We start from the raw sequence: 16,870 nt of genomic DNA on the forward strand, positions 1-16,870 counted from the left end.
GTACAGGGAAGAGGCTATTGCGAGTCAATTTTCTCCACCCCATCTTTCAAGCTAGAATCCTGTTAAAACCAACAGTCTAGTACAATCATCTTAAAATATAATCCAGAACAGTTTTATAAACTATCACGGGGCAATTTCAGGTATATTATGAAGGAATATTGTGCCAAATCCTTGTGACTTATCCTCGTGATGCACACTGACAGGAGAATCTCTAATTAAAGAGCATTTCACACAACTGTTTGCCAAATAATTATGTTGCTTCAGCATTTCTTTTGGTCCTCATCAGTTGAGATGTTGCACCAGTGGGACACCCCAGTACAAGTCTTGCACTGAATATGGCATTATTGCCCGTTACATGGGATTTTTGTGAGGCTTCAATGGCAGGGTGTTAGTTCTTCATAAATGTTAATTCCTGGAATTTTACCTAGCATCTGCTGTTTGTGGAGGATTCTTAATGGCCTTTTAAATGAAGGTGGTGATGAAATTTATTGAAATTAATTTCTTGCTCATCAGTGTATACTTATCTTGGGTGCTGAGATTGGGAAAGCTAGGGAAGATTCTTCAAAGTTCTTTAAACAGGAATCCCATGGTCCATAGTTCTGAGCATTCAAGGAAGTCATTCAGGCTGAATGCCCAGAAAATGGGAAGTACACGAAAAATATATATGACAGTATGTTGTTTTTCAGGAGTTGAGTACTATTCTATAAGAACACCTGCAAATTCCTCCTGTGAACAGGGTTCTCCAGGGAGTGTTTTCCTGCCTTCACTGCAGGATCATTTTTTCTCTCCCCAGAGCTGCTTGCACATAATGGTGACTTGGAAAGACAAATGACATAGCTCTGAATGTTCCCCCTTCCTCCTTCTTCCCCTGTTTTCAGTTGCTGAGCATCACACCATGTGGTGTGGAATATCCCTGTGGTCAGCTGAGGTCACTGTCCCGGTTGTGTCCCCTCCCAACCCCTTGTGCCCCCAAAGACCATCGCTGGTGAGGCTGGCTGAGGAGCAGAAGACATCTTGGTGCTGTATGAGCCCTGCTCAGCAGTAATGGAAACACCCGTATGTTATCCACACTATTCTCAGCACAAATCCAAACCATGGCCCCATACAGAAGAAAACCAACTCTTATCCGTCCCAGTCAAAACCAGTACATGTATTGAAAGCTGCACCTCCAATAGAAGAACTCTTGAGTATCCTTTTGGACCTGATGTTTGGTTGATAAGACTGTCACGTTGTGAACCTCCCAGAGGCCGTGTTAAGTTTGTGCTGCCTCTTTGTGTTCTGTTGACACGTTTGTTTGATCATGTTTGCATGCGTATGTTTATGAAGGTCATTTCCAGCATTTCGAGAAAGTTAAAGTGAAATAACTGAAGCTTCAGCACGTGGAATTGTGTTGACTCTGCCTTGTGTAAACAACGGAGAAGCTGACACGGTTGGGACGATAATGCATATAGCTCGTAGTCCTCTGCTTTTTGAGCTTACGGGGTAAATAACACTGGGAGGTAGCTGCTGTGCTAATAAATCAACCCTTAGTGTCAGCTGCAGTCGTGTTCTTTATCAGTAAATACCACCACCATTTGGTAGAACGTGAAGACATACCAAGATTCAGGGACTTCGGGATCCTCGCCAGTTTCTTTGTATTCCAGTGGTTAAAGATCCTGCTCTTCCAGCATTTATTACTCTATTCCTCTGCATCTTCCCTCTGGCTTTTTGCAGCTGCACGGAGCATGCTGTAGGCAAATGGGTAAGTTTTCTGGGAATTCTGATAAGTCTTAATAAGTCTACATTAAATGCACGCAAAAAGCAGTTTTCACTTGAGCAGATCTGGGCAGGCTTTAAGGGTAGTGGCAAGAGGCACACACTGCTAAGTTGAGCCCCTGGCTAAATTTCTGGTCTCAGCAACTTGGAGATGCTGTGGCTGCTCATTAACATCAGCAGAAGTGAGCAGAAGATACTGTCTCTCAACCCTCTTCTTACACAGGAGGTAGACGTTTTAGCTGAACTTTCTCAAAACTGTTTAGTCCAAAGCAGCCTGGAAATAATTGGCTTCCAGAGCTGAAGTTTGGCAAACCTATAAGGAGTTGAAAATAAGGTCTTGTAAGTGAAGGAAAGTGGAGTACAACCTTAATTGAGGCAGTTGTTACTAATGTCATCTGTAGTGCCCTAAAAGCAGGAATAGATAAAATCTAATTAGACAGAATATACTACTAAGATTAAAGTATGTAGTTTTTGCTTTGTTGAGCCCACACAGAGAAGTGCTTTAAGCCAAACTGTCACCCAGCCATCTCTTTGAAGAAAAACTGGGTTTCACTCAGTCATCAGCCACATTGCACAAATCTAACCCATACTGGTCCCTAGCTTGGTTGGGATGTCACTTTACAGACAGCAAGGCTCTAATTCAACAGTATTCTAATAAAGCAGTGCAGTACAAAAAATTGTTCTGAACATGAGCCAGCAGTGTGCCCAGGTGGCCAAGAAGGCCAACAACATCCTAGCCTGTATCAGGAACAGTGTGGTGGGTAGGACTTGGGAGGTGATTGTCCCCCTGTACCGGGCACGGGTGAGACCCCACCTCGAGGTCTGTGTCCAGTTTTGGGGCTCCCACCACAAAAAAGGCATTGAGTTGCTGGAGTGTGTCCAGAGGAGGGCAATGGAGCTGGTGAGGGGTCTGGAGCACAAGTCTTGTGAGGAGAGGCTGAGGGAGCTGTGGGTGTTCAGCCTGGAGAAAAGGAGGCTGAGGGGAGACCTTCTCACTCTCTCCAACTCCCTGAAAGGAGGGTGTAGCCAGGGGGGGTCGGTCTCTGCTCCCAAGAAACAGGCGATGGGACAAGAAGAAACGGCCTCAAGTTGCCCCAGGGGAGGTTCAGATTAGAGATTAGGAAAAATGTTTCCATGGAAAGGGTTGTGAAGCCTTGGAATAGGCTGCCCAGAGCAGTGGTGGGGCCACCATCCCTGGAGGTATTCAAAAGACGAGTTGACATACTGCTTAGTGACATGGTTTGGTGATGGTTTTTATCAGAGTTAGGTTGATGTTTATCACAGAATCATAGACTGGTCAGAGTTGGAAAGGGACCTTAGAGATCATTGAGTTCCAACCCCCCTGCCATGGGCAGGGACACCTCCCACCACACCAGGTTGCTCCAAGCCCCATCCAGCCTGGACTAAACCACTTCCAGGGATGGGGCAGCCACAGCTTCTCTGGGCAACCTGTTCCTGTGCCTCACCACCCTCACAGTAAAGAATTTCTTTCTGGTATCTAATCTAAATCTCCCCTCTTCCCATTTAAAACCATTACCCCTTGTCCTGTCACTGCACTTCCTGACAAAGAGTCCCTCCCCAGCTCTCCTGTAGCCCCTTCAGATATTGGAAGGGGCTATGAGGTCTCCCTGGAGCCTTCTCTTCTCCCCAGTATTCTCTCTGTATTTATTAACCCCAGCTCTCTCAGCCTGTCCTCATAGGGGAGGTGCTCCAGCCTCTGATCATCTTCGTGGCCCTCCGCTGGACCCGTTCCAATAGGTCCATGTCCTGTCCTGTTGAGGACTCCAAAGCTGGACACAGCTCCAGGTGGGCTGTCACCAGAGCAGAGTAGAGGGGTAGAATCACCTCCTGTGACCTGCTGGGCACACTTCTCTTGATGCAGCCCAGGATGGGGTTGGCTTTCTGGGCTGCCAGTGCACATTGCCAGCTCATATTGAGCTTCTCATCCACCAACACGCCCAAGTCCTTCTGGTTATGTTGTCTGGTTGGACTAGATGATCTTAAAGGTCCCTTCCAACCTCAACAATTCTATGTTTCTGTGATTCTATGATGACTCTTGTTCAGGTTATTCCAGATAAACTTGATGGACTTACACTATTTGAAAATACTTGTGTGTTTTCTTCATACGTTGCACTTGCCGTGGGTTAGCACTACCATTCTAGCTGTTGTTGGAACATTTGTAGCATTGACTTCATGTCAGGTATTGGTAACGTAGAGCAAAATCGCATACTACAATTTTTTGGTCACATTTATAGCTCTGTTTAATCGATGAAGTCTGTAGAAATCTGTGTATGTGTGCATTTGTTTCAGAGTCAGAATACATGATAAGGTGACTAGTTTGGTTTGAAGGCTAGCACTGTAATACAGCCACAAGCTTTGTGGTCAAACTTCCAGTACCACTTTGCAAACAAGAACATGAAATATGTACATATGTTCCCCCAAGTGTGCAGAAGTCTGTAGGGTTTGGTTGTGTTTTGTTTTTTAAATGTAATGACCATTTGCTTGTGAAGCTCTCACTTCTGTAGTTGCATTAATAGGATTATGATGAAAATGCAACCTTGTTGTCTCATGTGAAACCCTGAAACCAGAATATTTCTTCTGTCCAATTACTTTAAGTGTTGCTGGGCATGGATTTCAAGAGGCACCTAATATGCATAAGATATTTTGTGATAGAATACTAAGTTTGCATGGGAAAGCAAGATATGTACAAGTAAATATATGTTCTCTTGGCAATAAACTTATTTATTGTAAATATTTCTTCAGGTGAATAGTAACTTTTTTTTTAGGAAGTATGCTTGCTGTAGGTAATGCAAAAAGTAGTCACAGAGAAGATGTTTTTAAAATAATGATCTAAGTAATTGTATAGAATACCACATTTAAAATAATCTGTATTTATTAACAGAAACTAAATGATGATATTGGTGAATGGTGTGGTCAGTACATGCAAGTGAAGATCACTGGGGCTTGAAAGTGATGCCTGGAATGAGGGCATCCTGCCTATAGAAAATGAAGTTCCTGCATTTATCTATAAACAACCATTCACGGAGCTTTATAATTTTCCCCCTGTTCATTTCTGCACCATCAGACTGTAGTTGATTCGACATCTGTCTGTCAAAGAGAGGAAATCCAACCCTCTCATCTAATTTCTTCTATTTGTCATTTAAACAAATATCAGTGAGGGATTCAACAAACTGCTGTGTTCACACAAACAATGCATAAAATACTGTGTGCTTCTTTCATCCTCATTTCAATATCAAGTCCTCCCTCCAGTGGCTGCTGTCACAGTTTTTTACTTTGTCAAAAAGAACTGGAAATCCTCTCTCGCAAAACTAAATTCAGATTTGTTTGTTTATTTACTTTGGTGCTTCTGGCTTGGCACGTGAAGCTGTTATCTGCTTTTTCCTCCATGTCGGGGTCTTCATCTGTTAAAGGAATAAGAAGGGTATCCATCGAAGAGGCAAGAATAAGAATTCTTAAGCCAGGGACTCTTGGTTGTTGCATTGATTTATCTCGTTAGGGGCTGAGGGTTAGGTTATCAAGATACATCTTCGCAGATAAATTTTATTTCTGTTGGGTAATAACAGGTCTTTGAGCACCTTTATGTATTTTGTAACTGCGTGAACTTGCCTATATCCAATGATGAATTTTCAGATGTTGTGTAGGGAGGACTATTGCATTTGTATGACTAGAATGACTAGAACAGCTTTCATCTGGGCTCTCATAAAGCACTATCACTAATTTTCTAGCACTTCTGATAACTTTAATTAAAAGTGGGTTAGTTTATTTTCTAAATGGCGTTCTAGAATGTACATGGTTCTGTGCTGCAAATGTACAAACAGATGATGGACAAGATTTTGTATTTTGTGTACTTTTGTCTCTGGACTATTTGGAAGCATCTGAGAGAAGTCTTCAATACCATCCATGTGTGTGAATGGAGATTTCAGTAATTTTAATATTTACATTGACTATATGCTGGAAAATACCAAAAAAGTCTCTGTGGTTTTGCTTTATTTGTGTTGATTACTTTTGTTATGAGTGCTAATGTGACTAAAGCATTATCCCAAAGATGCACATTTTAACTGAATCTTGTTGAGTTGTGTCACAATTTAAAAAATATGCAATCTAAGCAGAGCTTTCCTGGTGGAGTTGTGTCTTTAAAAGACGTTTGGCAGTGTACTGTCATTTCCCATCAGCTTAATCTGAGCAGCCTTCTCCAAAGGGAGGTGTCAAAGTATCCCATAGGTCCAATTTATAGAATGGATTATTGGATTTTCTTGAACCCCACCCCATACAAACAATGCCCCCCAAAGCCTCTCCTTAGGTAATTATTACTCCCTTTAATTGCTGTATTTTTCCTTAATCTACAAGAAAATGTTTCATGTATTAGGTTTTCTCTAAAGACAATAGAAAAATAGTCTTTATTATGCTTTATTTATTTTTATTTTTTTTTTTCTGCTGCCCTTGCAGTGGGCTGCTGTTACTTAAAATAAAGCATTTTGGGGTTCTTTGTCTTACAGGTGTTAAGTATTAGGGAGCCAGTAGTAGTTGGTGAATCCTATCACTCTGTGAAAGTTACAAATTGGTACAGAGGTATAGTTCATGCAAACTCATCCATGATAAAGTATATTGGGGAGAAGAGTGAAGCAAATTGGCAATGACTGACAGATAAAACAAAGAGCCGAAAAAGATGAAGAAGAGTTCAATGCACAGAAGTCTCTTTTTTTGCTGAGAGGGAGGAAGCGGTGGTTGCGATGTGGTAGTTTGCTCCCCTGGTGTCAGATTGGGGATGAAAGGGATTGCAGAGCTGAATGTGTGGTTTGCCTCCTGTGCAACAGGAAAAATTCAGAAATATGTTTTTCATGTAAATCCTCACCTTGAATATATTATTTGTTCCTTAGCTGGACAGTCACTCTATACATTTCGGTGCTGATAATGTATTGCAGAAATCACAGTGGTTTAAAACTGTGTGGTCTGTGTTGTTTTACTAAAACAAAACTGTACAGTACTGTGAGAACAATAAAGTAGAGTTAATTGATGAAGAAAACCCTTAAAGATTGTAGAAATTCTGTTGGCTATGTTTTCATTTTTCTTGCATCTTCTACTACCTCAAAAGTGTGGTGCTTCTCCAAAAGGCTTCTCATTTGCTGACATTACCTTAGAATCACAAAAAAAGAAGTCTCGTTTAGAGAAGTCTCGTTTAGAGAGTTTTCCTTTTAGGATTAGGTAGAAGTTAGGGTTCATTCTTGTGAACTTGAATCTTTGACAAAACTTGATACTGGAGCTTGTGTCACACTTTAGGGTAAATTGTCTTAATCCAGGATAGTGTGATGAGACTTTAGAGTGTCCAGTGCAACTTCTGAAAGAGAGGAAAAAGTTAAGTTCAATTTTACCTTGCACTTCTCTTGGGTTTATAACACTGAGGGAAGTTCTACTTTTAAAACAAGTTCTGGATTTTTGTGATGTAAGCACTAGCAAATGAGATCTGTTGAAGTAGAGGTCAGTAAATTTGTTAATTTCCAACTTTTGTTGATTTTCAGATTGTCCTTTGAAGATTAATGTACATTTACTTCAGTATTTTAAATCTGTTGACAGTTGGGGTGATGATGGCTCAGCTCCAGCAAGGAGGGCCCGATGAAAAAGAGAAGACTACTGCATTAAAGGGTATGAGTCTTTTTGCCTTATTTTTACATATATTGACATTTCAGGAACAATTACTAAGGAAAAGAAAATTGTTTGATGTAACTATGTGTTAGAGTCTGGGAGTCACAATACTGGAAGAGACTATTAGTCCATCTATGCTAATGCTTTTTGTCTAATGGTGTGTCCATTATCAGTATTTTCATAAGAGGATATAAAAAATAATGATCTGTGGTAACAGAATAAGATATCCATTAGTTTTTTTAATTTTCATAATTATCCTTTGAGAAAGTTGACTGGTGCTCTTGTGTTCTTAGTTTCTGGGAGTTATCATTTAATTTTTATGCCACTTATGTTTTATAATTATGCAACCATATTACAGCTTTTTAAAATGTCTTTGACTAGAATGTTAGCAGGGAAAACATTTTCAGGACATTGATTACCATGTTGATTTTATAAAGTTTTCTTTGCATTGTATGTTTTAAAAAACTAAATGGACCTAAGTGACTTAGCGGAGCAATTTTCTTGAGAAAAAAATAAATTAAAGAAATGACAACTTTTAATTAGTGTTTTTCAATTTTGGAAGTACATGCAGTTGGTTAGACAACCAAGCATTGGATTAGAAGTGCTTGCGTCACACTCTTACTCTCTGTCTTTCAAAAGAGAAAAAAGAATACATCTTGCAACTCAATGCAAAAAACTTAATTTCTACCAAAGTACTATTAGGAATACATGTTCTAGTTTGCTCCAACGGTAGGTGACGTTTCTTCAGTTACAACTGTGTTTTTGTGAAACGTTTGGTGAAAGTGTATGTGGTGCTTTTTTCAAACCTTGTACCAATTTGCTCAAATTAGTATATTTTGAGGAAATTACACTTCGTGTTTGGAAAAGTAAAACTCATTTTATACTTGGTATTAATTTGATTTTCATTAAGGATTAGTGTCTGAGAAACATTCCACATAACGAAAACTTTCTGTGAGGTGGTTGTTTTCTTCACGCAATGTAGTGACCAACCATTGAGCTGCAGAAGGTCTCCTGCAGATCACTCAGTTTTGGGCTGCGTTGAGCTAGTCTCAAATGAGTTGGAGAGTCTGAAGATCTCAGACAAGAATGGTGGATCAGATCTTGAAGGAATCTCAAAAGTTATAAGAACACTTTAGCTAGTTTTAACTTGAAAAATTGCACAGGAGACAGTGGTTGTGTCAGTGGTTGGAGGACAGACCAGTTGCAGTCTCTTTGAGTGACTCTGGTGGAATCTGTAAATCATGACAAGCTGTACATACTGCCGGTAAGCTTAATGTAGTTCCTATAGTATTGCCCTTGTTCCTTAGAAAATGGATATTTTATTATGTAGCAACTGACACTGTGCTGGTTAGCTTAATGTAATTCATATATAGTATTGCACTTGCTCCTTAGAAGATGGATATTTTATTATGTAGCAACTGACACTTTTGTGTAAACACATTTCCAAATAGGTCACATGAGAAGTCATGAAAACTGTGGTGAAATTAAATTCTAGAGGTGTGGTCTGGCTGTAGTCTCTTCACCAAGGAAAGACATACTAAAGACTGTTTTGCTACCTGGATGTTGTAAAAGTAGAGGAAGAAAGAGTGTGTCTTTTATGTCCTGTTGCTGAAAAACTTCTTTGACAAACTTCTTTTCCTTTCCCTATCATTTGGTTGAGGGCCGAAGCAGAGCCCCCAGAACTTTCAAAGGACAGTGCACAAGAACAAACATACGGTTGAATGTCATGGGACTTGATATTAAACAGATTTGATGTAAAAGTGGGCTATGGTTGGAGAAAGCCACATCTTCCAGTCAACATCCACTGCTGTATAGCTGTTTAGATGTAAAAGTGATGTAAAAGTGGTTGAGAAAGCCACATCTTCCACTCAACATCCACTGCTGTATAGCTGTTTAGATACCACAGAGATGCCCAGATACTATAGTGTGGCTTGGAGAGATTTTGAATTTCAGTGGTCATACAAGATGGCCTTTGGTCCTCCAGCTTCACCTGGTGAAATCACTTAAAGAAGGAGGAGCTGGAGACAATCATGTGGATGCTGCAGTGAATGTTGTTTGAACCTGAATTTCACTGAATTTCACTGAATTTCGAGAAGGAGGAGCTGGAGACAATCACGTGGATGCTGGAGTGAATGTCATGTGAACCTGAAGAGCTATAGAAGAGCAGGCCAAGGAACTCTCAAAAATGTTGAAGCTGATTTCAAAATTTAGAAATTTAGAAATTTCAAAGGATTATCGTACCAATACTAAGCTTAGGTAACGCGGGTAACCTATGGGCTTGTCACTGGCAACAAGACTAAGCGAAAATAGCGATAAAAAACCCATTCAAATAATGATTTTAGCTAGTTAAAGGAGGGAAGTGTAGTTAATGTCAAACAATGCAAGTTTAAAGAAAATTAGTCTTTTCAAACTGTTTTCTTTCCTTTGAGCTACAGCTTTGGATGGTAAAGGTAATAAACCAACATACTTAGAAAACTTAATGTATTTCCTTGGTAATACATGGTACCTTGATTTATGAAACAATAGTAGCTAAAAGTCAGTATAGCACTTTTATGTGGTCTTCAAATTCATCTGTGAGGAAAAAGGAAAATAAATTTCAGTGTAATCCTGCTGAGCCATTTCTTGATGATTTTTAATTAATAATCAGAAATTATGTTAAAATGATGGCAGTGGGTTGTGTGGGTGATGAGCAATGAGTATTATCTGAGTATTATCTTGTTTAGTAGTTAGTTGTAACCAAAAGGTGTTTCTATATGTTTATCTCTGGTTAAATACAAATCCTTAAATCTGGGTTAAAGAATGCAGACTATACTTATTTTAGTGTACTTGCATTAGTGAATGCATCCTGGTCTGAAAACTAGGATGTGTGTGTCATGGATGGCAGTCCTCTCTGCCTTGAGAGTTATTAAAGGAGGGTGGTTGAGAGAAAACTTGGTCTGTTTGGGTATTGTGACCACACAACTGGTAAACACCCATGAGATGATGTGCATTTTGTAATTTGAACTCTTCAAGAAGGCAAAGAAGAGTATATCAATGATTTGGTAAATTCATGTTAAAACCACAATGCATACCAGAGACATATTTCTAACATTGAGGATAATGAATCCTTGAAACAAATCACTATGTCTTTGGTGGATTCTCTGTCCTTGGGCATTTTTGTGATCAACATCAGAGATATATAAATAAATGAAGAAATAAATACATAAGAAGATGTACTGACAATAAGGCCCAGCTTTTGAATCTGGAATGAGACTTCCCATAACAAAGTCCTATGTTTAGTAATATGTGGGATGTCCTTCTGCCCTTAAGATGTACAAATCTGAGCAAACACATTTTCTCAGTGATAATAGGGAAATAAAAAAGATGTAGCATGCATTATGTAATTTTTCTTTTCCTTTTTTAGATTTATTGTCTAGAATAGACTTGGATGAACTGATGAAAAAAGATGAGCCACCACTTGAATTTCCCGATACTCTGGAAGGATTTGAGTATGTCTTTAATGAAAGTAAGTCATATATGCTTTGTAAAGGCTATACTTAGAATAATGTTGAGAGGTTATCAGAACTTTAATTATGTCTTATAAGTCCCTATTAGAATTTCACACTTTTCTGTTAAGAATAAAATTTTAAGCCTTAGTGTTAACAGGCTTGTAAATCTAGCTAAGTAATATTTTTTTATTTCATAAAATTGTCACAAAAATCCCTCGTTTTATACAATGCTGTAGGTTTTGTGTGAGCCGATGCAGGCAGGACGCAGGAACAACCACAAAACCATAGATGAAGGGCAAAGAACAAATTTAATCTCAACACCTCATGGTTTGAGGAACCTCTGAAGCAGCCCCCGGGCAGAGGCAGGCAAGCAGGGGCTGCAGGCCTTATTAGCAAGAGAGACCTCGTTAGCCAGGGAGTGAGGGAGCGAGGGAGCTCCCACTTGCTGTTTGGGGCTGGATTTCAAGGATTCAGGCAGGCAGAGTTTTCTGCTGGGCTTTCATGTCTCCAACAGGCAGGTCAAGAATCCCAGGCGTGTTTGATAAGGTGCCCCTGAGTCCATCCCAGGTCTGTGTTATCTGAGTGCAGATGTTCTACTTGTTGAGCACACAAAACTAAGCAACAATGAGTGTGATAGATGTGTTTTCCAGCACCCACACGCGAGTCACTTGAGCGTGTTTGCCGTCCTCCTCGCCAATCTTCCCTTACTTTCCCACAGTTTGTGCCGTGCATATGTTATGTCTTCTTGTTCCCTCTGACAGAAGTGTTGACACAAAAATTCTGAAAGTAATTTCTGTAACATTAGCATTAGAAAAGCAAAATCAAAGAGTGGTCGCTCGTTTTATTTACCGATTCATTTTTATGGGTGCAAAAGAAGTTATTTAGATAATATTTTATCCCAGCTATTTCTTGAATACCAGTAGGAAAGCACCTGTTTGTATTGATGGAGGGATGAGCAATGACTTACTCTCCTGGTGTGGGTCTCGGCTCTGCATTACAGCAAAGTGTGTGATGAGTACAAGTACTTCCAGCTCGCTGAGTCGGTGTGTTAAATGAGTTAGTAGTATTTATAATTTCCATTGCATACATTTTAAAATCCAGCTGAGAAATGAGCTGCTGAGCTAAAGTAATACCAGACTCCAGGAAATGGCTCTTTCAACGTTGTTTGAAACCTGTAGGACAAATGGGGACGTTTACAATTCTCCTTCTTTGCAGTGCCTGTTCTGTGAACAGAAGAACTTTAGTTTCTAAATCTGCCTGTCTTACATCTTCCACTTTTAAAGAAAAAAAAAAAAAAGAGCTTTCCTTTAAATGATAGTCATTTATGCAACACTTAGCTTTTTAATACCCTGATGGCTTTCACAGGAAGGTACTTAGAGACTAAAAGTGTCATGAAAGTGATGCTCTTTCTTTGATGGGAGGGGTTCAGCTCTGTCACTTTTCAGCTCCTTATTTTTAGATCTGCACAGTGTCTACTGTCTTCCTTACTGACTTCAGAGTTAATGGTTCATATGTGGTTGATAAAAAGGGCTGAAATTTGAATTTTGGGGAATGATGTTTTAGAATGGTGTTATTGAATATTCCATCACTAACTTCACAGCCTGAGTGATTTCCGTAGAATTCAGCAAGCCCTGTTACACGTGCTGCAGGTCAGCAAAGCAAAAAAGGTCTCCATTTTGCTGTTGTGCATTTAATCCGGCTGTTCGCTCATGTATTCTTATGTCATAATCATGCATCTGTTTATTTACCAGATTTAAAGAATCTGAGGGAGACAAGGGTTCCAGAAAGCCAAAGAAAAAAAATATGCTGTATATTTGCTCCAATTTACTTGTGGAGAGAGCAACTTCGTGTACTATTGAGTGGCATAAATATGGCTGAGAAGTAACATAGAGAGAGAGTAAATAGCTGAGAAGAAACAGCTGAAGCTAGAGTTGTCATGAAAATATGAGAAGAAGGATATATGGACCTGAGACAGGGATATGAAGTTGGGGAGAAATATTTTCCTGGTGTCTAGTACTTGAGGTAAGACAGGTTCCGGAAAAAAATTTTCAAATAAGCAGATAAGCATAAATATGAGACATATCAGGTCTTAAATATTTTATTTAAAACATCAAGAATCAAAATATAAAGGTCCTAAAAAGGTGTGAACTAAGGTAGCAATTTCTTACTATTCGAGAGGAAACATTTTGCTGAGAAACCTTGCTTTCGTCATGTAGACATTTCAGCTTTCAAAGGAGGTACTTCTACATATCCTTGTTTTTAAGGTTAGCCTAATTTCCTGCAGTTTTGTGATTGTCTGAGATCATAACTTGTGTTTTGTTTAATAAGCTGAAATATTACTGGTAAGATACCTGTTTTATGCAGTTTTCCTCCTATTATTGTTTTAACTCAGCCTGTGTCTTTATCTGTAGTTGGGATGCCGCGTAACTTTTGCTGTAAACGGTTGCCTATTGTTGTTTTAACTCAGGCTGTGTCTTTATCTGTGGTTGGGATGCCGCGTAACTTTTGCTGTAAACAAGGCCAAATGCAGAAAGTTACACTGGAATCTAAGAATAGCATGTGGTTTTGCTCTGATCAAGAATTCTGCTTTATTCTGCTGTTATAATCTCAGTGTTCCCTGAATCTCAGAGCTCTTTCTTGATTGCACTGTGCCTAGGGGTTAAGATATTTACCTTAACTGTGGACATGGTTTTTTTCAGATTGATTTAGAATGTTGTTAATCTCGAAAATAAATGTTTCCTTTCCTTCCAGCCTCCAGCCCATTTTCTTCTCACTTTTCTTCCTAAATGCAGTTGGGTTTTGAAGTAGGGGATTTGTAGCTACAATTTGATCACCTAATTGACACTGCAGATCAAATATTAACTGCTAATGTTTACATTTCACTGCTAATCCATAGCAGTTGAGACACAAACATTTCCTGCAAAGCAGTTTGGCATTTGGTATCTGCATGTAATTTCACTGTCATCACTTGTGTTTAGCTTTATCTGGCATTCAAAGGGAATGCATTTTGTTGTTATGCTACAATTGTATTCCTTCAAAAATGAGAGGGAATCCTAATAGGGAACTCAATTTGTAGATTTAGGCTTCTTTTAAAATTTTCAGCAATTAAATGTTTCTTACTTTTAGTGAAGAAGTATATTAAAACTTACTTGTTTTGTTTCTTTTGCAGAAGGGCAGTTAAGACACATAAAGACAGGGGAGCCGTTTGTTTTTAATTATCGTGAAGATTTGCATCGATGGAACCAAAAGCGCTACGAAGCACTTGGAGAGGTATATAAGTTGTGTGCATTGTATGCATGCGTGTGAGCATTGGTGTGCTGTGGCTTTTGTTGTGTTTCTCTGCAGCAGTGATAATTTTATATATGTTAATAAAAATTCAGTCATTTAGCAAAAGGTATTTCAGGATTTGTTGTGTGTTAATACTCTAACAGTAATTGCCATTACTTGCTGTACAGTTTAAGGTGCAATTTAAACTGTAATTTGACTTAAGTATGTGTTCAAAATAGATTATCATCTAGATTACACAAATCAGAGCGTATTACATAGTGCAGTATTTTCTTCAATTTTCTTCTCCTCAAGGGGAAGCACTGGGTAAAAAAGCTTTGGCATTTTACTTTCTAGCTGAAGATAAATACATTGGCTGGCTTTCTCATGTTACCAGGAGATACCAGGAGCCGCCAGATTGATTCAGTAGAGATCTCATGATTAATTGATTAAATATTTGATGGTGTATTAGATATTTGCTTACTTTGATACCGGTACTTCCCAGGCTTTTTGTAGGAATATTGTGGATGTAGTAGGTGTAGAAACAAGTGACCGTGGCTCGTTTTCTGTGTGAAAATGACTTTAATTTTAGTGGTGTGCTTATTGTAGTCCTTTCGGAGTCGTGAAGAAAGGCATCTGAGCTCAGTGGGTGCATCTGACCTCGTGGCTTGTCTGCTTTCATTAGTGTTATTGTTTTAGTAGGGATTAAACACAGTTATTCCCCACTTACTCTTTCTGTTGCATTAATTCATGCCTCTCAGAGATATGTTTGACTCTGCATGTTTAGACATTTTGCCTTTTGAACTTCCTGGTTGTCCTGGTTTAACCCCAGCAGGCACTTTATCCGCCCCCTCAGCTGCTCTCTCCCCCGCTGTGGGATGGGGGAGAGAATCAGGAGGGTAAAAGTGAGACAGTTCCTGGGCTGAGATAGAGTTTAACAGGTAAAGCAAAAGCCACACATGCAGGCAAAGCAACAGTTTAACAGGTAAAGCAAAAGCCACGCACACAGGCAAAGCAATTTAAGGAATTAATTCACTGTTTTCCACGAGCAGGCGGGTGTTTAGCCATCTCCAGGAAAGCAAGGCTGCTTCGTGTGTGATGGGGACGTGGAAAGATATTGGAAGATAACTCCAAATGTCCCCCCTTCATCCTCCTTTCCCCCAGTTTTTCGTGTGTGATGGGGACAGATATTGGATGGATGATGGAAAGATATTGGAAGATAACTCCAAACGTCCCCCCTTCATCCTCCTTTCCCCCAGTTTTTATTGACAAGCATGACATCCCCTTGGCATGGAATGTCCCTTTGGTCAGCTGGGGTCAGCTGTCCTGGCTGTGCCCCCCCCGAGCTGGTATGCTTGTGTACTAAAGAGTAAAAAAGAAAACTAAAATGTCTGAAATGACAGCCGCTCCTACTCTGCTGCAAAGTAGATAGTGTAAAGCATCTTGATTGAGTTTCTTGGATGGGTAAACAAGCATATACTTAAATTTGTCACCAAATGGTTTCATATAGTTTCTTGTGCTGCCAAGAACGCGTTTGTTTAAGCTGAAGAAATACCTAATTGCATGGCCTTTTCTAGGTATTCTGGGAGCTCCTGTAGGCACTGGGCGTGCAGGCTCAAGACATGAGTGCATGGCAGAAGTCTCTGCCTGTGCTGATTAATGGCAATAGCATATCATCTGCCCTTAATGGGTGCCACTGAGTGAGGAATGGTCTAAGAATTCCCACCAGCCTTAGTTTGGATAGTGTCGGGCAGAGAGAAGTGGAAGTTAGAGGTTCAGTGGAGAGACGTACATCAGGAGAGGAGAGAGAGAGGGAGATCCACATCTGTGCAGTCTAACACCGCAGGGCTGTATTTTCACACATACAAACCTCCTTTAAAAACACATAGCTTCATTCTGTTACAAAGATTTTCTGTTCTTTGAGAGTCAAATGATCCCGGTTCCTAGGTTAACCAGAGTGGATTTTCAGCGGTGCAGGTTTTACTTCTTTATTCCAGTAAAATGAAAAGAGCTGCCGCAGGCCAGACTGCTGTGACTTTAGTATGATAGATAACATAGAATCACAGAGTGGTTCAGGTTGGAAGGGACCTTCAAGATCATCCCATTCCCCCCCTGCCCTGGGCAGGGACACCTCCCACCACACCAGGTTGCTCCAAGCCCCCTCCAACCTGCCCTTGAACCCCTCCAGGGATGGGGCAGCCACAGCTTCTCTGGGCAACCTGGGCCAGGCTCTCACCACCCTCACACCAAACAAGTTCTTCCCCACAGCTCAGCTCCATCTCCCCTCTTGCAGGGTCCAACCCTTCCCCCTCCTCCTAGGGCTCCTGTAAGAGGTTCAGTGGATACACATACATCAGGAGAGGAGAGAGAGAGGGAGATCCACATCTGTGCAGTCTAACACCGCAGGGCTGTATTTTCACACATACAAACCTCCTTTAAAAACACATAGCTTCATTCTGTTACAAAGATTTTCTGTTCTTTGAGAGTCAAATGATCCCGGTTCCTAGGTTAACCAGAGTGGATTTTCAGCGGTGCAGGTTTTACTTCTTTATTCCAATAAAATGAAAAGAGCTGCTACAGGCCAGACTGCTGTGACTTTAGTATGATAGATAACACAGAATCACAGAGTGGGTCAGGTTGGAAGGGACCTTCAAGATCATCTCACCCCACCCCCCTGCCCTGGGCAGGGACACCTCCCACCA

The 16,870-nt window shown here is 40.2% G+C and overlaps 1 protein-coding gene across 4 annotated transcripts in view; it reads left to right on the forward strand.

Annotated features, from left to right (window-relative positions):
* Positions 1-16,870, forward strand: part of FAM172A (family with sequence similarity 172 member A) — a 366,710-nt gene that overhangs the window by 15,393 nt on the left and 334,447 nt on the right. For 3 of the 4 annotated variants that reach the window (XM_014936845.1, XM_014936847.1, XM_014936848.1), the window contains exons 1-3: positions 7,289-7,416; positions 10,820-10,921; positions 14,074-14,174. In XM_014936845.1, the coding sequence (XP_014792331.1) occupies positions 7,311-7,416; positions 10,820-10,921; positions 14,074-14,174 (309 nt within the window). In that variant the 5' untranslated portion in view covers positions 7,289-7,310. Of the gene's footprint in view, positions 1-7,288; positions 7,417-10,819; positions 10,922-14,073; positions 14,175-16,870 lie in introns of those variants that run through there. The other variant, XM_014936846.1, reaches the window with a different exon arrangement.

Source organism: Calidris pugnax, unplaced genomic scaffold (genome assembly GCF_001431845.1).
Source record: "Calidris pugnax isolate Ruff unplaced genomic scaffold, ASM143184v1 scaffold40, whole genome shotgun sequence".
In the NCBI taxonomy this organism is placed as follows: domain Eukaryota; kingdom Metazoa; phylum Chordata; class Aves; order Charadriiformes; family Scolopacidae; genus Calidris; species Calidris pugnax.